This window comes from Plecotus auritus (genome assembly GCF_963455305.1).
Source record: "Plecotus auritus genome assembly, chromosome: 14".
Classification (NCBI taxonomy): domain Eukaryota; kingdom Metazoa; phylum Chordata; class Mammalia; order Chiroptera; family Vespertilionidae; genus Plecotus; species Plecotus auritus.
In genome coordinates this window covers 9,898,898-9,922,122 of record NC_137780.1, presented here as the reverse complement: position 1 = coordinate 9,922,122, position 23,225 = coordinate 9,898,898, and the positions used below count along the sequence as shown (strand labels likewise).

The 23,225-nt window shown below is 41.8% G+C and overlaps 1 protein-coding gene across 1 annotated transcript in view; it reads right to left on the bottom strand.

Annotated features, from left to right (window-relative positions):
- GPATCH2 (G-patch domain containing 2) overlaps positions 1 to 23,225 on the bottom strand; it is a 90,163-nt gene that overhangs the window by 5,295 nt on the left and 61,643 nt on the right. Inside the window, exons 8-9 of the mRNA XM_080650905.1 lie at positions 20,256 to 20,326; positions 4,384 to 4,472 (exon numbers count right to left, since the gene is read on the bottom strand). Coding sequence (XP_080507031.1) covers positions 4,384 to 4,472; positions 20,256 to 20,326 — 160 coding nt within the window. The remainder of the gene's footprint in view (positions 1 to 4,383; positions 4,473 to 20,255; positions 20,327 to 23,225) is intronic.

Below are 23,225 nucleotides of genomic sequence, written 5' to 3'. Positions count from 1 at the left end.
AACTAATGAACAAAATAGATTCAGAGACATGGAGGCATGCAACAGACTGACAAATCTCAGAGGGAAGAGGGGGGTGGGAAGAGATTAAACAGGGAACTTGTATGCATATATGCATAACCCATGGACACAGACAACAGTGTGGTGAAGGCCTGGGGAGGGGCCAGGAGTGAGGTGCAAGGGGGCAAATGGGGGCACAAGGGGACATCTGTAATACTTTAAACAATAAGGATAAGTTAAAAACAAACAAACAGTGTTACATTGGAGCAATATCTATACTGAGTATTAAACTTCAATAGGTATCTTTTTGTATAATTTAAAATGTACAGAAAAAAGGTTGACTCCTCTGGTGACTATTTTCCCTCTGATATTATTTCACTAGAAATAAAAATAATAACAGCATTTTGGATAACAATGAGTTCAGTGATGTATAGTGGACTGGCTAATGAAAAGAAAATGGTTATTATCTTTTTAAACAGTTTAAAAAGATAATAGCCATAATAGCAATAAGCATATTTACATCTTTTAATTTTCAAATCCTTAGTAAGCTATGACTTCTACCACAAACACAGACCGTAACCAACATTGCTGACTGCCTTTTAAAAATACGTTAATAATATTCCTCCTATTTTGTTCACTGCTTTTCTTCACCTTTACAGATGACATTTTTCAAACAATAAAATGCATTCTGCTGGCAAGCCTTCCTGCTTCAACAGTTCTCAATTTTAGAATAGTAACTCTACATCCTCGCTGCGGCGACACCCACCGTCTCTGCCTATGTGACTTTGAATGAGACAGGGAACAAGCCATACATTTAAAAAAATCAATATCCAACCTTATCAATATTCATTTTGCTTTGTCGATACAAACTACAAAGGTGAAGGAGCAGTAAATAAGCTAAAGCACTGAAATAAACTTGGTGTTCCTGTCACAATTAATAAATATTCAAGCGATAATGCTGCTGGCTAGTGCACAGCCTTATGAAGCGATGAACTTACGCTTCATGCTGGTGCTAAGATGGGGTGAGTACAGTTTTCAACACAGTAAGCAGGTAACGGTGATTGCATTTTGGGTTATTAATTTCATAGAAGACTTTAAGTCTTTTTAAAAAATAGTATTTATTACGTATACAACATACAACTTTGTATTTAGGGTCCTAAATTATTGTATTAACCCAGTTTGGAATTATAACGTGAAAGTGCCTAATTTTCTGACAGTTCCTTTGGTAAATCTTTTCTTAACCTGCTGTTTGACTGCATAATAGTTCACATGTAAATCAGGGGATCATTAAACAATGTTCAAGCTGCCAGGCTTTTAGCTCTTCTTCCCTGTTATAAATGAGAGTGATCTTCACCTGCATTTTTCCAGCTTGGATGGAATGTTGACTTAAGGCAGGAATTGTGAAAAATATGTCTCAATTCAATGTGTTTTTTGAGAGGTCTACAAAGGGCCTATGAAAAGGTGAAAAAATTCTCTTTAATTCTACCTGCTAACTCAACTTTGGAAGCTGACAGATATAACTGACTCTTTATTATGTGACTGACTATATTCCAGAATTTGAAAATGACAATTTTTGAGACAAGACAATCTAGGATTTATGACCTCATTATCAAAGTGTATTTATGCAAAAGCATTTCTTACTTGAATTCGAATAATAGTCTTCACCTTGGAGTTGATTCATTAATATTGGAAGAAATTCTTTTAGAAACTGAGGTCTTTTAAATAACCTCACTCTCCTCTTCGAGAGGAACTGGTGTGCATGGATTTGAGACTGTTCTGGAAATGAGTGACATAGTTATCCTACGCCACTGCTTTTTGAATAATCACAAGAAGTTCTATGAGTTTTATTCTTGAAGAAAATTTGAAGGAAAAAAAATCTAGTAATATAAAAATCCAGAATCTTAAGAAAATCACAGCAGTTTAGAGGTATAACATCTGGAATATGCTGGTGTGAGCTTCTAAATGTTTTAGGCTAAAGTTTAATGTTTGGAATTATAAAGTGGAAGTGCCTAATTTTCTGACAATTTTCAACACATGCTCCATATAAGTGGTTCCCTCTGGCACTACTGAATTGTAACGTCAAAACCACCTCGCAGAAATAATTATACCACCCTCCTCGACCATTCTGTATTTTCCTTCTCCCTTCACATGTGTTGAGAGCGTGAGGGCCTGACCCAGCTGTTGTCTGCTCCTTATTGCTGGCATGAAGGTGCTGCACTCACATTCCTACGATTGTCTGTCTCTGCCACTAATCACTGAAAGACAAGAGAATTCAAGGGACCATTCAATGGAACAAGGGCATTAAGAAGCCTACACCTGCCTATGGAGGATTTGGACTGAAGAACTTATGACATGTGTTTGATCTGAAATTGGCTAAATGTTCCCACATAAAGAGATATATTAGAAGTGCTCTAATTAATATTCTGTATCTCTGCATTGCAATATTTAGATGAATCTTCTATGAAACTTACGATATGTACTAGTGTGTTCAAGTAAGCATATGCAATGAGATCGACTTCACGTATATGGTCTTACAAAAAGGTCTTGAGTAAGTTGTCCTAGACAGAACATGGGTTTAGGGGTCATGCAGGTGTGGGCTCAAAACCTCCCTTTGCCATCAATATTATATATAGAGAAGAAGATCCTCACACTTCTATGAACTTTAATTTTGTGGTATAAAGCGATAATAATGACCAGCTCATAAAGTGGTTGCAAAGATAAAATGAAATAATGAAGTTTCTGGTACACAGTAGGTACCCAGTAAGTGGTAAATATTATTCTACATCAAAAGAAACAAATTCTACACACAGGTGTTTCTAATGTCCAATTTCTGAAAATTCAATACAACTAGAAGATCAGATATTATAACCACAGGCATAATTTCATGATATAGCCCTTTATATGGATGAGGAAACTGGATAATGAGTGCTGTAATTTTAAATTACTCTTCCATTTTTTTTAGTGCTAAACTATGGGATAGGTCCCCTAAATAGAGAATTTAAGTTTCAAATCTTTCCCCCACCTCAAAATCCCCATATCAAGATTATATGTGTGTGTGTGTATGTATACATATATATGCATGTATATTATATATATTTATTTTCCCTTCTCACTGCTTACTCTGCTATTCACATGAATCTTATTTTCATAGTCTGTAATTAATTGTGAAAAAAAATAACTTTTCCTACAAAGGGTTTCCCAGATGAAATTAAGAGAATGTTTATAAATCTGGATGGATAAGGACCCCATGCAAGAGACCAAGGCTGTTATTCTTTGTAATTGACCGAGTATCTGCCCTGAAAATGTTTTCTCATGGTCATCTGGCTGCATCACATGCATGCCAACTGCTGTTTATTCCTGTGTGGGCGTCCACTTCTTAATGCCCAGTGGGCTCCCCCTATCACTGGTCCCCCATCTCTGTCTCCCTTACCATTGCTCTTGCGTGAGATTTCTGCAGTACATGCTAATCTTACTCGTTTCCCTCAACCACGCTTGAGTCGTTGCCCCTCTAGAAAGACTCCCTGTCCCCTCTGGTCCAGTGACTTCTCTCTGTCAGCACTTGTGGTTTCCCTGTGCCACTCTCATTAGCATGACATGCTCTTCCAATGACATGGCTCTTGAGGTGGAAATGCTGAGAGATGTTTTATTCTGATGCGAACGTTGTCTAATAAGGAATGACGACTCTGCCGAGCTGGGACTAGACACCAGACGGCCCCAGTCACGGCCAACTTCCCATCTACTAGCAACTTGCATTTGAAGGCTGAGCCTAAACTTTATATATATATATATATATATATATATATATATATATATATATATATATATATATATAATTTCAGAGATGAAGGGGAAGGAGAGACAGATAGAAACATCAATGGTAAGAGAGAATCATTGATCAGCTGCCTCCTGCACGTCCCCACTGGGGGACTGAGCCAGCAACCCTGGCATGTGCCTGACCAGGAATCGAACTGTGACCTTCTGGTTCATAGGTCAACGCTCAACCACCAAGCCATGCCAGCTAGGTGAGCCTAAACTTTTGTGTTTATTACTAGTAATCTTTTCTGGACTTACTTGCCTTTTATGCCTCCCCCGCCCCTCAACAAGTCTACATTTCTTGGGGCCACAGACACAGCCTTTGAAGATTCTGTGCCCTTTAATACCTCTCACAAAGCATTGCATTGGGGCAGGTGTATAGCGAAAACTTCATTGGTGGGCTGCCTGAAACCTCTACAGAAGGAACGGGCATCCATCCCTACACCAAACGCAAACGATGTAACAGTTGCTGGCAACCGTGCCTCTTCTTTGGCACAGTGACTAAGAATGATTACTATTTTATTCATGATAACTCATGAACCTCACCTGTGTGCTCTGCCCCCTTCCTTTTACCTGTTGTGGGCGGTCCAGGCAAGGGTGCTGCCTTCCTTCTCCGTTTGACGTCTCCCATGCACAAGGATCCTAAATGCATGCTGGTTTGCCTATGAGCAATTATAAAAAAAACAAACCTATTAACAAATGAGAAAAAGCATGATACACAAACACACAGCTTGTACAATCTGAACCTAAATCCAAAGGCTCTCAACCAAGATGGAGCAGCATCGTAAAACCACCAATCTTGTTTATATCGAAACATAATTACGTTTGTTGACAAGCGTTCAGCAGCTAAATGCGCCACCATAAATTGTTACTGGAATGAATAATATAAAAGGAATGCTTTTTAATTTTCAAAACTGGCAATCTTTCTGGCTCAACATAAAATCAAGCGCTGTGGCTTCTGACAGGAAAATAGCTAAGATTAATTATCTAAAGAGATCACAATATTGTTGCTAGGTTATCAATTGGTTACTAATGCTTTACAGTCAGAACAACATTTATTACAGGAAAAGTATGATCAATTTCTTTGAGGATATTATGCGGCAGCGAATTCTCTTAAAACATTTTCAATAGGAAGAAGGAAACAGCGATGCTCTCCCTTATAATTCATATGATTAGAATTCCTCAGTTAATTACCAGTTAGGTGAAGCAACATCCTGGGAATGCATTAATGCCGGTCTGCTGCTCCTGAACAGGCTAATGGGGTATTGGATCATATTTGTAAAGACACAGCATATGAGAACCTTCTGCTATTCTTGGAACTAGAGTTAGATTATTCTGCCTCATCGTGGGTTCCTGAATTAAACAGATTTGGGGAAATTAGAAATCGCCCATTGGAAACCAAGACAAAGTAATATAAACTTGGAAAGGATAGAAAGGTCTTCAGATTCTTCAAGCTACAGAGGGACCCTGTCCACTTCTTGGACCTCAGTCCCTGACATCGTTTGGGACTGTGTCTGGTGCTCATGAAGCAGAAATAAACGAAGCGTTTCATTTATGGGAGCGCACACTCTTTTAGTAATTCATAGAGATATGTAGTAGTAGCCTCAAGTTTTATAGAACCCAATTTGAAAACATCCAGCTTATTAGAGAAAAACTTAAAAGCAAAATATCAATTCAGTTAAGAACCCAAATATCTGTTTATACAGATGCACTCAAGTGTTGCAATATTATGAAACCTTGGGAGTTATGGAGTAAAATTAAATATAAGTTCTATCTGTAAGGTACAAAGTAAAGTACAATTAATGATCAAGCTAATTCAAGGGGCTATACACAACCAAAGAAATACACCCTGAAAATCTCTCAGTACAGGATGCAAATGGGCATTTGTCTGCTTTCTCTTCCCGTTATATTGAGTGCATAGTGTTTCCCTGTAACAGAATGACTAATTATAATTATTTAAATATTGTTAAGCCCTAGCTGGTTTGGCTTAGTGGATAGATTGAAAAATTAGTTCATTCAGTTAATGCCTAACTTTGCAGAAACATATATATTTATCACACATGTATGTCAAAGTGTTCATTAACATGCATAACTAACATTTGTGTTGGCTTTTGTGGTGCGCTCTATGGCTCACAGAGACAAGGAAAATCAATGGTTATCACATCTACTTTTAAAATTAAAAAATAGAAATTTAAAATGAAATTACAATATCAGAGAAGAAGCATAGAAATAAACAATTAAATTAAAGTATCAGAAAAGATACATCATTTTTATCCAAAATTAATGAGTTCACTGATTCAGCAAGTATTAGTATCTACTCCTGACTTAGCGTAAGACCCCACAGTGGTGGTGAAAATGCGGAGAGAAGAGAGGAAACAGAAAATACCAGAGAATGAAATGTTCAAGTCCTATTGGGAGAGTTTCAAGTCTGAGCAGGGAGACGAAGTCATAGGATCTGGAGTAATTAGGGACAAGGGTGGCAGTGGCAGGCACAACCAACATTATTAACTATTGCCAGAGATTTTACTTGTAGTCTTTATATAACAGGTTGCATTTAATGTGCCTTTTTTTTCCCTTTGGTTGGGAAAAAAATCTGTGCTTCCATGGAAAACTATACTTTTAGAAGATACCCTCCCAGTCATGGGCGATTTCTTCTCAACCCCAAGTTATAGAAAACAGAAAGCAAAGGAAAACCTTTCTTTCTAGAACATGAAGACCTGAGCCATGAGAAGAACAGCTCGCTGCAGTCCAGAAATTGTCAGGAACTGACTCCCTGCTCCGGTGGGGAGGGATCCGGACTATAGATTGGGAAGATTCCCGCTTTAGGCTTGTCCCTCCCCCGCTTTTCCCTTAGAAGGTGCAATGGAATTGCTGCAAACACCACCAAGGAAGGTCTACCTTGTCATTTAGTTGTCACTTTTCATGTAAAACACAGCAGTTATTATTTAACTTAAAATCAGTGAATGTCTCAGAGACAGCCTTGTTGCTTTGGTCTAAATGAGTCGCTTGCCTTTGCAAAGCTGAGCACTTGGGTTATGAGTGGAGGCGAGCGTTGGCCATTTCTGTTTGTTTGTGTTTGGCGGTGGTGCTCGAAAAATGACAACGCCTTGTCCTACGAACAGACCCAGAGTTACTGAAGAGTAATGTTTAAGACCCTTTTGTAAAGCGCCATATGGAAACGACCAGTCAGCCCTACCAGTGCACTTGTTCAGAGGATTGGCTTACGATGGAGAAGGGGCAGACCAATCCACGCCTGATGATTCCGTATCTACTGACGCCTTCAACACTGGGGTCACAGACACAGTATTTAAGTGGAGAGGATAAAGGAAGAATGCTGCCTCGTTACTCATCAGCACTGGCATTTAGTTATGACCTGAAACATGGTTTCCCATACACGAATTGTTAAATTTCCTACTAAATAGGAGAAAAGCAGAACTCACACAGAAGTCACTTTGTTTCTTTTGAAACAGACTTCACTCATGTATCCCATCATCCCCTTAGATTGTGTGGTGGTGGGAAACGGGGCGTGTTATCCAAAAGGAAAACTCAAAAAACAAGAGGCAGAAGTAGAAAGTCCCAGGGAGAACTACCTCGCCTGGAACCTGGCTTCTGACCTGGGCTCCGAGGACGGGCGCAGCGTGTCAGACACAGTAGCATTAAAGAGGAGACATCGGAGCGTGTCTCTCCAGCCTAGGTGTGTACAAACAGAGGCTTCTCAGGGAATGAGGCCCAGTTAAAGCTGCCCCCTGGATACACCGCGTTCCCAAGCAGCCCCGACGAGCTGCAGAGGAGAGACAAGCAGATGTGACTACAGGGCCCGGCATCTGGCAACAATACTCACTGTCAGTTAGAAAAATATCAGCCAGGACAGGGTCCCAGCTGCACAGAAGTGAGGCAGGGCCACTATGTCACTGCGGGGGGCATCAGGGCAGAGGGAAGGGTGGGGGCTGGGAGATCCAGTCCCAGTCACTGCAGGGCCATCAGGGCAGAGGGAAGGGTGGGGGCTGGGAGATCCAGTGCCAGTCACTGCAGGGCCATCAGGGCAGAGGGAAAGGTGGGGGCTCGGAGAGCCAGTTCCTGTCACTGCAGGACCAAGGGGGCAGAGGGAAGGGTGGGGGCTCAGAGATCCAGTCCCTGTCACTGCAGGACCAAGGGGGCAGAGGGAAGGGTGGGGGCTGGGAGATCCAGTCCCTGTCACTGCAGGACCAAGGGGGCAGAGAGGAGGGTGGGGGCTGGGAGATCCAGTCCCTGTCACTGCAGGGTCATCAGGGCAGAGGGAAGGGTGGGGGCTTGGAGATCCAGTCCTTGTCACTGCAGGGCCATCAGGGCAGAGGGAAGGGTGGGGGCTGGGAGATCCAGTCCCTGTCACTGCAGGGCCATGGGGGCAGAGAGGAGGGTGGGGGCTGGGAGATCCAGTCCCTGTCACTTCAGGGCCATGGGGGCAGAGAGGAGGGTGGGGGCTGGGAGATCCAGTCCCTGTCACTTCAGGGCCATCAGGGCAGAGGGAAGGGTGGGGGCTGGGAGATCCAGTGCCAGTCACTGCAGGGCCATCAGGGCAGAGGGAAAGGTGGGGGCTGGGAGATCCAGTCCCTGTCACTGCAGGGCCATGGGGGCAGAGAGGAGGGTGGGGGCTGGGAGATCCAGTCCCTGTCACTGCGGGGCCATCAGGGCAGAGGGAAGGGTGGGGGCTGGGAGATCCAGTCCCTGTCACTGCAGGGTCATCAGGGCAGAGGGAAGGGTGGGGGCTGGGAGATCCAGTCCCTGTCACTGCAGGGCCATCAGGGCAGAGGGAAGGGTGGGGGCTGGGAGATCCAGTCCCTGTCACTGCAGGACCATCAGGGCAGAGGGAAGGGTGGGGGCTGGGAGATCCAGTCCCTATCACTGCAGGGCCATCAGGGCAGAGGGAAGGGTAGGGGCTGGGAGATCCAGTCCCTGTCACTGCAGGGCCATGGGGGCAGAGAGGAGGGTGGGGACTGGGAGACCCGTCCTGTGCAGAGGTCCCCTGTCTTCAATCCTAGGATGGCATCAAGTCCTTGTTTTTCCTGGTATTTGCTCTCAAAGTCCCTTCTTGTGCATGAAGAAGCCTTTGCGTTTGGTGTTGTCGGTCACACCCTGACCAGGTCTGGGTCCTGGGGCCTTTTCTCTCTCTCTGGTTGTGGCCACTGGACTTAACCATTCTGCCTCAGCCCATGTCCCGTCGCTTCCGAACGACCCTGACTTGACGAAGGGCGCTGAACTCAGGACTGGTGGCCCGTCACTGGGCCCCTCGCTCTATTCTGCCTTACCCTCTCGTCACAACCCTTCTGTGCGGTGGCATTCTGTGGGAGCGTTCCTCTTTATGCCTCTCATTGTTACTGGATTTTATTTTAACCATGAGCATGCAACAACAAGAGATACAGTCATAGCCAGGTGAATTAGAAAATAGCAAAAAATGCAAGTCAAGATGAGGTAAATTAGAAAATAGCACACAATGCAAGTAATAAAAGCAAGTGGTTAGGGCAGCTGAAGGGATTTTGTGGTCAAAGGCACGGTCAGACGGTCCACACAAGGAGGCTGGGGGGTGTGAGCTCAGCTCTGGGTTCTGGGGCCTCATGTGCATGCGGAATGAGTCAGGGCGTCAGAACTTGCCCCCCCACCCCCCCCCGATGCCACAATTTCTGCTTCCCCAACCAGATCTCGGAAAATCCCAACCTGTCCCCATTTTCGTCCATGCTGGAGGACGTTTACCCATCAGTGGCATGTGAGACTTCCTTTCTCTCAATTTCCTTACCTTCCAGAACTGTGATAAGACCAGGACTCATCCTGAAGGTCTTTCTGAAGATTTTACTTAGAAGCCGCTGGTGTAAAACATTTGCACACCAGAAGCACTGCTAGCTGCGCGTCTTACTAACGTTGCCATCTCCGCTTCACATAAGCAGCCCGGGGCCCAGGGAAGTTAAGTCCTTTCCCAGGGTCCCTCGGTTAAGGGGAACTGATGAAGGGCACTTGGTGGGGTAACAGGCAGGCGCTCGCCTCTTGTAGGGTGTCGCGGAACACCCACCCGATAAATGCAGGACAGCACATAGCCATTACACTTCAACGCTATCAGTATGCTATCAGAAGGATATAACGAGGATCATTTCTAACGAGTAGGTATTTTTTGGTAGCTAACAGAAATTTTAAATTTCTCTTTAATGTTTGGTTGGGTTTGCTTTAAATGTGTCATAGCGTGTACGAGTAAAGCACCCATTTTCATTTCAAAAACTCGGTAAAGACCCCAGAGAGGCTGCAACTCTGAAACCCATCGACTGGCTCTGTCAGTCCATCGCTGCACGTTTTCTCTTGGCCTCCACTTGGTACTTCCTACATCAAAGGTGTCTTGCTTCTCCCGTGCTGACTTCCAAGCTTAATCTGAGGCCCCGAGGGTCAGCTGGCCTAAGATGTCATTCCTCTCCTGTGATAGTAAGCAGGCGTCTGTGTCCCCAAACAGCTCATTGGAATGCTTCCGCCTTTTGTGCCTCTTCACTGGTGACACCAACGGCACCTGCAAGGTGGTGGGGATGTTTGGTGCGGTTCAGGCAGGTGTTAGAACGGGCTGTGTGGACGAGGACAAGGACAGTCCCACATCTGGAGGGAAGTGCCTCTCTTCACAGAGCAAACAACTCGGTGGTTTCTAAAAAGCTATTGGAAGAGCTGCTGTTACATGTTAGCTCCCACGGTGCGCACAGCGTGCTCCCCACATCTGTCCAACGCCTTCAGGTTGTCTTGTAAGGACCTGGGAGTCACCAACGCCCCGTACATGTGCGAACACAGGAGCAATGCATTCAACCGACTTCGGAACACGCCTTTCTGTTTCCTGCCCCCGCCTCGCTTGGAGCGTCTGCTCTTTCTCCCTCCCAAGTTCTCCCAGCGCACACCAACCTCAGTGTTTCCTCTTCTTTAAACCTTCCGAACCTGGCGACCCGTCCAAGTCCTTTTCTCTGTACTTCATACCCATCTGTGCCCCTCTCTGCTGTGATACCCATCCTGTAGGTGGCTTCAAGTTGATTTCAGACGAAGGGGGCCTGCCCGTACAATATAGACTGCAGGCCACTCGAGGCCCAGAACCCTGTCAAACTCACAGGACATAGGTCTGCTTCTCTTCTATTAGGGGCACAACGCGTGCTTACTGAACTAGAACTGGAACAACTGTTCACTTGGTAACCAATCATGCGTTTTTTAAAATAACACGTCTACTTTCTTGAAACGTTGTTTAAACTGACTCAAAAACATTCATTTAATAATTAACAAGACTAGACTGCACGTCAGGCAAAATACTAGGCGTTAAGTGAGACTCACAGGAGAGTGAGACAGCTGCTACCATCAGGGCTCAGAGCCTCAGGCCGGAAACACACACATGAACAAGAAATCACTACACAATGTAATAAACTAAAGGACTGAGGAGCAGACCACCTTTTCGGGGGGAAACTGAGGAAAATTCGTTTCCCCTAAGTTCAAATTTGGATTTTGTCTCTCCAAGCGGGAGCTGAGATACTTGAGGCATCTTGGAGTATTCTTTCATTCTTCACACCATGGCACTTAGGAGGTAGTGGGCACTTAGTAAACTGATACTGTCTTATTTTACTTGACTCCTAGCTATAACTGTACACTTTTGGAATATGTATACCACTGATGTTTAGTTTAAGAATAAGTTTATTCTAATTTCCTTAAAAATGATCAAATGAATCTAGTGTTGACTTAGGAGAGATAGAAAAAAAGTACTCAAAATGAACATAATTCCTTTGGATATCTCCATTAAATGCAAGAAGATTTGTGTCTACATTTTAAAAATGGGATGTTGGTACTTGAACCTTACATTAAAAAAAATCAATCAGACTGTATAATCAGACAAAAACCCACATTCTCTCTCTGGTAACAGCACTAAGAAATTCCCTAGCCTGGTATGGTTGCCATTTATAATATCTATAATTACAATATAGATATTCCTAATATTCTTAACTCTTCTGACTGAAGTCCTTGCATTACCCATTTTCATATCCATGTTATCCATTGCAGTGTACCAAAATATTTCAAAAATGTTTATTGAATTGATTTCTTATTCTAGTCTCCTGATATTTGACTCTAAACCAAGATTCAAGTTCAGTTCTGTTCACTTAGAACAAACGGGGCGGGAAGTGAGTTTCTTTCTTTCGCCAGCTTCAGGGAATGATGGAGTAAAAAGGGCAGCAAAGAATGTATTTTATTATTTTTATCATTATTTTGAATCCATATCAGATTCTTCAGTCTTTGAGTTGATCATCTGACTTACAGGGAACATCCAAGCTCATTGAGTGCTGACTATGATGCTAAACATTTTTACATCCTTTATCTTGTTTAATCCTCCCAATAACCTAACCCCTCATAGTTCTGAGGCACCCGGAGTCCAGGAAAACTGTTACTTGTCAAAAAAAAAAAAAATCACATACACAAAAAAATGAAGGGATTGTATTTGAGCCAAGAAATGCTTGCCTCAAAAGAATCACTTTTTCCCTCTTCCTCACTACATCATTCAGCTGAGTTTATTATCCTCCATTTAATAAATGTCTACTGAGAATGAAATGCATGCCGTGCCCTCTGCCATAAAACGGGATTGAGAAATAAAAAAGATACGGTTTTCATTTCCTGGGGTTAAAGTCTACTGATCATGTGGGGAAAAGATTTCAACTCGGTATTCAAAGAGAATTCCAACCAGCAGGTGAGGGACCCTAGGCCCCCAGGTGAGAGGACACGCCTGAAGGGGCACAGACACCCTGTAGCTCGCCCAGGACGTGGCGTGTTTGGGGGTGTGAGCACCTCAATCAGACGGGACCTGGGACATAGGGAGGCGCGGGAGGAGATGGCGCCTCCTTGCACGTATTGCGTTGAGTTGCAATAAATAACTAATATATCCATTCGCGATTATTTTAAATTCTGCAGAAAACAACAGTGGATCTGCCTGCTGGCCTGAGTTCATCACTGTATTTACTAAACAGATAGTTGAATCCGGTGGGAAAAGCCTGTCCCTAGGTCTTTGTAGACCTGCTTCTGGGTTTTGTTGCAGCTTCTGTGGGAAAGTTACTGCTCAGCGAAGAGATGGAGTCAAGGCCGGGTTCTTGTCCAAGGCGGCTCTGGAGGCCGAGAGGCGGCTCATCAGCAGAGTTAACAAGGGCCTCTGTGATGGAGTTGGCAGCGACAGGCTCCAGGCTGAGCTGGGTCAGCTGTGATTTTCTGTAAGGTGTCCCTGTTGAGCGGGGACTCATTTTACAGTCCTAGTTCTAGATGCTGTAACATACATCGGCTGAGTATGGCTACTTTGCCCTCCACGTCGAGGAGGTAATAAACACGGGGTATTTTCATCACAGGCCAGCATGTCTGAAACTTCTGAAAGAGGGGAGGAGTTATTTCTACTTGGAATATGCCAGATAGCGTCCCTATTTCATATCAGCTACTTGAATTTATGTTAAATTATTGTTGGTCAGCCAAAACCGGTTTGGCTCAGTGGATAGAGCGTCGGCCTGCGGACTGAAAGGTCCCGGGATCGATTCCGGTCAAGGGCATGTACCTTGGTTGCGGGCACATCTCCAGTGGGAGGCGTGCAGGAGGCAGCTGATCGATGTTTCTCTCTCATCGATGTTTCTAGCTCTCTATCCCTCTCCCTTCCTCTCTGTGAAATATCAATAAAATATATTTAAAAAAAAAATTATTGTTGGTCGGTGGAGTTCAATTGGGAATCTAAAACCCAGTTGAAATGTCACCTCCTCAAGGCAGCCCTCTCTGACTGCTACTGCCAGAATACTCTCTCACTCACATCACAGTGTTTTCTACCTTCAACTGCAGCCCTGTGTGTACATGAACTAACACTCTCGCTGCACTGTACATCCCCTGAAGGCTGTGGGCCCACATCTGATTTACCTTTTTAAGTAAATTCCCCTTAGTATTTACAAACCTGGCTGACACAGGCACATAGTACTAGTAAATAGTTATTGAATGAAACTTAACAAGGCATGGCAGGGCTTTTATATTAACTTACTTTTATGATGGTCAATATTTTAATTGAGGTTCCAATTTCTATCGTAAGTCAATGTTTACTTACGGAAATAGCAAACCATGAAACACATTGGGTCCATGCCTTGGGCTCCGTAAAACCAAGCTTGTACACGTGAGCCAGCGTCTAACACCTATGCAGGCCCTAGTCCTCTTCCTCTATAATTCTGCATTTTACTAAATGTAACTTCGTGAAAATAATGCTCTCAGTTCCTTCTCTTCCATGATCATTTTTTGGGAGATGAAGGGACATTATGTCTATAAAACTTTCACAGACCTGTTAGCAAGTGTTTCCTAGACTGTGAAATGGACGGTCATAGCCAGGTGAGCCGCCTGGAGGCTGTGACAACGGCCTGAGCGCTAATGATCAACAAGCAGGGAGAGAACTTGGAGACGCACCTCCCTCCGTCCAGCTGAAATGCTGGCACAGTTAGAGGGCACGAGCTTACACTCCAGAACAGTTCTGCCATCAAGAGCCTTCATGATTCTGTTAATTCAGGCCTGTTACTGTCCATATTCAGAAGGTCTATTGCTTTTAAATGTCCATGGAGAAATGCCCAAGGAAAACGAATTTCGAATATAAACGGAGTCTTTCCTTGCATTTATGTAATGCTTTTCTTTAGAAAAACATGCATGTCCCATATCATTTTTTAAATTTCGGAAACAAAATGCCATATGACTGAACAGCAATCGCATGGTGGTTATGATGAATCTACACTAATAAAAGAGTAAGATGCAAATTGACCGTACCTTTGTGATGCCCACCAGTCAATCAGGAATTATTATGCAAATTAACCCAACAAAGCTGGTGGGTTAATTTGCATACACAGGCACCGCTCCGGGCCCCTGGGCAGTGTGGGAAGGCGGATAGGCGGCTCTGGCCGGAGCAAAGGCGGTGCCAGCAGCCAGGAGAAGGAAGGCCCATTCTTGCACGAATCTTCGTGCATCGGGCCTCTAGTATATGATAGACAGGAAGCGAGAGAAGTGTACAGGACTGCCGCTGAGAGAGTCCTGGCAGGACAAACCAAAACAAAACCAGTGGAACCTAAACAGCTCTCTACACCCAAACACCAATCACAGGCAACCCCAGGGACAGGCACATGTTAACTAATGGCATGGGGATCACATCAGCAACATCCCTAAGATGAGGGACATGTTACAGGACAAACCTGACTTCTTCAACTATAAAATTCCAAGGAAATAAAGGGGGGAGTGGGTGATAGGGCGGAGACTTTATAAATCAAAGGGAACTTAAGAGATAGATATCAATTATAATAGGAAGATTTCATTTGGATTCCAATTCAAACAATGTATAAGAGAATTTAAAATCAGGAAATGCTAATATTGTATGTACATATACACTGAGTGGCCAGATTATTATGATCTCTGAACGCATAATAATCTGGGCACTCAGTGTACTTCTCTTGAGTATCTCATTCATTTGATATCAAAGATACTATAAATCATGCACCTGATCAGTTTTTCCCCTTGCACTGGCTGATAGAAAGCTCAGGACAAATAGGTGGTTGATCTCCAGCAAAAGTCTAGATTACTTTTGGTACCCATTTGAGATACAGATACACTGAGTGGCCAGATTATTATGCGTTTCAGATATCATAATAATCTGGCCACTCAGTGTATATTCATATACATGAAGAAATTAATTGCAATTATTGCTTTCTTTTATAGATGTGATAATGATACTGTGGCTTCTTTTATTTTTTTTAAAGAGGTTGCTATTTTTTATGGAAGCTTATTAATATATTTCAGTTGAAATAATAGATGGGCTTTGGGGTTAGAGGAAGGAGTGGGTAGGGATATAAATGAATCAACAGTGGCCACACATTGATAAATATCTAAGCCAGGGATGTACCCATTGAGTTTCTATTTTTCTCTATTTCTGCATGATGAAAATTTTAACAATAATATTGTTTAAAATAGCTTTTATCATCCTGACATAAGTGAAAATGCATCTTTTCAACTCGTAAGACTGACAATATAAAGTCATTATAGGTTTTTCAAGTCTTACTGAGACTCTTAGTAATTTTTAAATGATGAGAACTGAAATTAAGTTATCCGTGAAGTCTATCTCTTCTGGGCTGTAGATACCCTGGACTATAACTTGATGTAAAAAGATTACAGAAATCCCTATCTGAGCTTTATTGTCCTTAGAAAGGATAATGCATAGTTTTTATTCCATCTTTCTAATTAGTAATTTAAGCATATGTTCAGCATTTAACTCTAAATGTTTGCCTTTTCCCCAAGCTCAAAGACAGCTGTCCAAGATGTGAATGCCAGAAAACATTTAAATATCAACATCTGTTGAATTATGTTAATATAGTGTAATATAATTGGGCATGAGCTGGAATTGATCAGAATTATATGAAATAAACAAAAGTAAATTCCCAACAACACCTTGGTATACAAACAAATCACTACAGAGTGATGGAAACATGTTTCTAAAGAGAAAGGACAAGAAAAATACTGATCATAAAAAATGGATTCTTTTCAAAACATATTTCTAACTCTCTGGGACATTCTTTTGTAATTTTTAAGTTTAGTTTTAAATTGTCTCCTAATTGAAAGATAATGAAAATGAGCTAAAACAAGTGACAATTAAAAGTTTAATATTTGAATTTTTTTCAATTATGAACTATAACATTAAAATGTTCTAATTACACTTAGGCGTTAAACTTTTTAGTTTGCAGGATGACTCTTGTTATATTATGAGCAGTTACACACCTCTGAGTCCAGGAGGTGATATGATCTGCTCTCCAGATACATAACGTTCTATTTTTAAGTCGGAAGTGTCTACAGTGTGGCGGGTGAACTTACTAGATTTAGTTCGGGGACCTTAAGGTACAGACCATCAGGTAGCAGCTGCTGCTTATTGAGTGGCCGATCTAAAATATTAATTTTTACAGGGATTCCTATACCAATAGATTAGGATGCTTGTTGTTTGGGGGAGTATTTGGCACGCACGCACACACGCATGCACACCCACAGGGCCCCAGACGTCCCCTAATGAAGTTATACCCTGGCGGCGGCGGGCCGCAAGCTGCTGCGCCGGCCCTGCAGGTGCATCTCCTGGCATCCCAGGGGACCCATCTCGGGGTGTGAAAGGTGACCTCTGTGCCCACGCCCGTTCAATCACTGCACCAATTCGGAGCGTGCCAACCGCGGAACAGACACCTGTCCTTAAGGAGATGGGCTTCAGACGACAAATCTATGGCAGCTACAGGTCACGGGAACACCTTTCAGATGCTGACTATGTTCCATATTAGCGACGATGGCCAAATGCAACTGCTGTTCTGGAGGGGCCCAGCTGTGCGGACGTTAGTCATTTGAAAAAGCCGAGTTCATCTGCCAGATCTCAGGAAAGAGCGCCTCCCCGGGGAGTGCTCCATTGCTCTTTTATTTACCACACTCTGGACACATGACATGTTTTCAAATGGCAAATCCCCCTTTTTCCGTATGGGCTATTCATACCAAACGGAAGGCAACCTTGCAGAATTCTAATTGGCTAATAACTGATTTTATTTAGTGTAATCACAATGTAAAATAAGTCTATAATCATTAGTTTAAAGTTCCGGCAGGGGAGGTTAGAATTTCAGGATGCCAAACGGACAGCAGGCCTGAGAGCCGGCAATGGGAGAATATGCCCTTCTTACAACGATAATTTGGTCATATAGAGTAAAACAGATGAATTAAATGCCTTAGAAACCATTTTATGTTGTATATGTGGTATGTTTCCAATTATTCTAGTCTAAGTACCTCTACACCTAGAGGCTATTCAAATTTTTAAAAAAATTAGAACACATGCAATTAAATGTGTTCCAATTAAAAAAATATGGAATGTATACATTCTAATTAGAGGGAGTATGTGACTTTCTATTTGTTCATTCATGCATACATATGGACGAATTAAAATAATTTAAAATATGCTTTTCTATCTGAAGGACTGGGTAAACTTTTTTAGGACAATGAAATTTAATGCTAATTTTAGGTCTGGAAAGAAACAATGATAAAGTATTAGAAGTTTTATTTTTAAAATTAGTATTTAAAAGCAGATTCAAGCAATTATTTTGGACATATAAAATACACAAAATATATAAAGTTGATGCTATATTTTTGCTTTAAAATATGGTGTTAAATCATTAGTTTTAGTACAACAAAGGATTTGTTAAAAATTCTAAATTTATTAACACAGGATAGTTAACTTCTCATCTTAAATAATAGAAATAATGCAGCAATTACTTTTGTTGATGTACGTCTGAAAAGCATTCGTCCATATCATTAACCAGCACTCTAATGAACAGTTATCCTCTTCCAATTTATTAGCAGCTGCTCAAAAATGTAGTAATTAATAGTTTCATTTATTTTTGGCAAAGCTGCAAAATGACAAATAGTTTTGTATCTGTTGCAAATTAGGTCTCCTTCCCAAATAACAGATGACTCTATGGGGAGCACTGAGCAAACTGAATCCTCCAGCATCTCTGGATCTTTGGAAGATCAAATAAAGAACAGCTGTAATTGTATTTGTTACATCTGCAACAGAATACAGTGATGTGTGTCATCATATGGAAATGAGCGAGCTGTGTCAGTATGAACAGAAATGTTCTTTCCAAACTGAGTGTGTGTGTGTGATTGTGTGTTTGTGTGTGTGTGACTGTGTGTGTGAGTGTGTGATTGTGAGTTTGTGACTGAGGGTGTGTGTGAATGTGTTGAGTGAATGTGTATGAGTGTGTGTGAATGAATGTGTGAATGTGATGGCATTTGTTTTGATTCTCTGATGAAATCTATTGTCATTTTAAAAATTTTAGAAGACTTTTTACTATTAATCAGACATGATGATGGCAAAGAAAAAGTATATTTATAAGAAACAATATAAAAAAAGTATATTTATAAGAAACAATAGCACACATAATTCCAGGGATTATCAACTCTTCACACTAAGTAGATGAAAAATGTAATACTTGTAAGATCAAAGTAAAATGAATTAATACAGGTTTCTAAAAGGCATTTTAAAATGTTTAGTAGAAGTTAATAATAATGGCAATAAAAATGTAAAAATGTTCTTATTTGATTTCATATTATGTATCAGGCTACTCAGATGATTTAGCCTCTGGTGCTTCACAGTGGTAAATGGCAAAAATCATGTAAGGAAGAAGGGCAAACTTCCCCCCCAAAGAAATACACCCCAAAAACAAAACCCAACACCAAAGGAAAGGCCCTAACCTAACATAATCTAAGTAATTCAGCACAATTGCTGTGAACTATCAGTCTTTTTGTATGGATTCTTAGAACAATGAAGGCTAGTGATTAGGGACTAAACATTAAAATGTGTTACGAACATTACACCACTTAGTATTGGGCATCGCTCAGTACATGTGGTGCTGACTTTCAATTGGGGAAGGCCACACTGAACGTTCTGGTCTTAGCAAAGGTTATGACCTGAGACACGAGGTGAAATTATTTAATTGTAGTTTCTAATGAGGTGAAGGCAGAGCAAAAGGATCTGATATTCCTTGGGATAAATATATTGGTGTTATGTTGACTGTCCCGGATGTCCAACTTCTGTTTGCTGTTGAAGCGTTAGGTCTGTAAGATAGAATGGACATTTTGCTTCGGCAGGCATCTAATGGGTTCTCAGTTGGGTGAGCTTGTACAACATGGTACTTGAAAGCAATGGTGCCTATGTGGGGATCTGAACATAGTGGCTAACACACGAGCCACAGGGAGCCGTGGGATGCAATGGTGGCTGCTGAGGTCTGTTATCTTGTTCTGCTCAGGATTATGACAGCCATTTTTATCGAAATGAAAAGTAAGTCTTCAGAATCACCACATGTAAACTTTGAAGCTATAGCACCTAAAGCAATAAACGGGCAAATTCTTTGCATTAAAGAAAAAAAAAAAAAGAACATCGACTCAGTAATAGAAAATGAGCAAGAACGTAGAAGCAGTTTTTTAAAAGAATATATTTTCTGTATACCCGGTTACATATTATAAGAATAAATAAGTATGTTGCTTTCTCATGGGGTCTAAGTACCATTTACATTTCTGGAAACAAGTTAACTCTACTTTTGAAAATTAAAAAGAAAATAATTATTCTAAACCCCAATCTAACATTCATTAGTTATGGGAGAAAGAAAATTTTCCTTTCTTTTAGAATCTTAGTCTTCGTTTTTCATCACCTTTTAAAAATAAACACAAAATGGCATCTTTCTATTCATGGCATTTTAGTAATCCTAAAATATATTCTTATAAACGGCACATAAGATATTTTAAGTCGGCTCTTTGGAACCGAAGACAGCCGACCCCCCTCACCACGGCATGTCACTAGCACGGGGAACAAGGGCAGGCGCGTCAGGGATCAGAGCGAGCAGTGGTTTCGAGCTGCCTACCTGCTGGCCGTCTTCACAGAGCAGTTTTTCTTGTGTCCCCGCTCGGCTCGGTTGTCTCTCAGAAGCTGATGCTGTCCAAAGAGTTAAGACAAAGTTGTAGACACAGAAACGTGTTCATTATGTTATTCTGTGAGCAGGAAAGTGTTCTCATTCAAAGGGAACTCTTCCTTCACTTGCATGTCTTTTTTCCCCACTGACTTCTCATAAACAGAGACCACTGCTGCGGCTGAAGATGCCGCTGAGACCCCTGCAAAAATGTCTGTCAGAGCTGGCGATCTGGGGCTTCCCTGAGGGCCCAGAGCTGGAGGTCTAGGACTCAGTTCCAAACCCGTTCTTGGGGCTGTCCTGGTGGGAGTCGGGGAACCTCTGCCCACGGCCTCCACCACTGCACCAACTCGGACCTTTCTGAGGCTTTGCCGCCTAGGCCGACATAAATGACATATCATCTTCTCTGTATTTATTGGCCTAACAAGGAAATACAGTGAAAACATTGAGTTTTCAAAAAATTATTGGCTTTAAAACAGATAACTGGAGGGAATATATACTTGATTGCCATCTCAGAATGCCTCACCATCCACTACCCTCTCACCCTTACTTTAACTATTTGAAAAGAAGCAAAAGAAGTCAATTCTCTTTACTGTGGCTTCACTCAGACTGTAGCTGATTTATGCGGAAAATGATTATACAGCTAAAGGGAAGCTGGACCCCTGTTAGAAACCAACAGCAACAAAAATAGAAATCTTAGGAGGAATAACACAGGGCAGAGCTGGGTTCTCATGCCTGCTGTGCCTGTCACACACACGTCTCCGGGTGGCAGTGACAGGCCTACCATTTACAGGCTGTGTTGACCTCAGGCAGAGGACTTAACCTCTCTAAGTCCCCGTCTCCATCTACAAAATGGAGATAACAGTAATATCTACCTGGAAGGCTGTTCTGTTAAATAAGATAAGCCACGTGAGACCCGTAGCTCTATGACCATTAGACGGGCTGAGAAAATGGTTCAAATGCGACAATTACAATGATCATTAATGAGCCTGCTTGTCAGTGGGCATTGTCTGACCAGCATCAATGACTTTTAATGAAAGAACTGCTTTGAACTGTCCCACAGCATCATTCAGAATCCGTTATTAGTAGCATTTGGTCGTCTTGGAGAAGGTACGGACCTTAATTAGATCACCAAGAGTACGGTTAGAGCTTTTCTTCTTTCGGGAGTGTCTTCACTAAATAAGTACATATTAAATTTCTCTTAAATATCGACTTCTTTCCAGCCCACAACCACCAACCTGGTCCAGACACCGTTTCCTCTCCCTGGTAACAGCCTCCCACGTGCCTCCCTGCCCCCAGCTCATCCATTCTCCCCCTGCAGCCAGGAATTGTAAACTGAGGTCTGATTCCAGCCTTCTCTCCAGATAAGCCCCACATTCTTGTACAAGGCATTCGAGACCCTTCACGATTCAATTACATTCCTAGATCCATCATTTATTACACTTCCTCCTCCCCCCAACCTCACCTCCTTACTTCTACAATATATTTCCCAGCCACACTGGACATGTTAGTTTGGGGAGTGGATCACATTCTTGCTCCCCGTTGGCCCTTTGCTTCCGTTATTCAATCTGCCTGCATAGCCAAGGTCCAGCAAGGTGTCTGGATTCTTTTTATTGCTCAATATATATTAGTTGAGTGAATAAATAAATGAGATAAAGAAGTAGGGAGGGAGATCCTGTATCTGATATGTAGCTGAAGCTGAATCTCATCATTTACTACTTAGAGAAAAGAGCAACCATTTATCTTAAGTCCATTAATCTGAAAGTGTTTCCATTTAGAAACACTTCGTACCATGGAAACTAAATTGTTTCTGAAAATTAAAAAAAAAAGTTAATTACTTTGGCATTTCTAAGTCTAGTGTCTTTTAAAAAATGTATGTGTATATATATACAAACCAACATTTGTGACACAGATAGCTAGAGGTGGCATGATGAAATCTCTCCCTCCACCTTAAATTAATGGTAGTAGTTAACTTGGCTAATTTTAAGATAAAAGGTATATGAACACTATACTTGAGGTTTGTGTTAAAACAGTTAAAACTAAGAACTCAAAATCCCTAACACAATATTCTGAGAGAAGAAGAAATTTTATAGTTTAGTTTTTAAAAAAATGTGACTACAATGACCAAAATAAATATTATGCTTTGGCTACGGGGTTGGCTAGTGCTCAGAGAGACCACCTTGGGGAACTTAAATGAAACAGCACCCGTATGAACTCCAACATTAGGGCTTCTTCTATTAGATTCATACGGGGATTTCTTTCCTTCCTCACATGTATGGTTTCCATGGGCTTTACATATAAAAAGGGACAAATATTGGAATTATTTAATACAATGCACCTGTGTTAGGCATCCATCACAAAACTCCCTCACTTTATCACTAAAATTATAAATCTGGGTGTAACTCTGCCAATTTACAATCAAACTCATTGTAAAAAATACAGACTTGGATTTTTGGGTCATGAATTTAACAAATTAAGATGAAACTTATATCTTTGAAGGGGCAAAGGTGAAAAAAATTAACCCAGAGTATTGCCAGAATGTAATAAAAGCATGTATTTGTATATGAAAGAGCCCCAGCAGGTGTATGCCATGCCCCATAGAATGAAAACGGGGGGTGGGCGGGGAGGTCTGGTCAGGACTTCAGGATCAGAGACAAGAATCCTTGAGCTCTGCTCTGGTGAATGCCTATCCGTGTCACAAGTGAGGTCCCTTTTCAGGTTCTGACTCAACAGTGTCAACTCTGATTACGAACAGAATTTCTGAATATGGTGCGAAGTGCTTCTTACCTTCCAACTTTCAGATTGCTGGACTTAGGCCAAACGGAGACACAAGCTCCTTATTAGTGACCTGCAGGTGTATATTGAAAAAGGACTCACATAAGAATTACATTAAAATTCATAAGCACAAAGCCTAGTACAATGTGA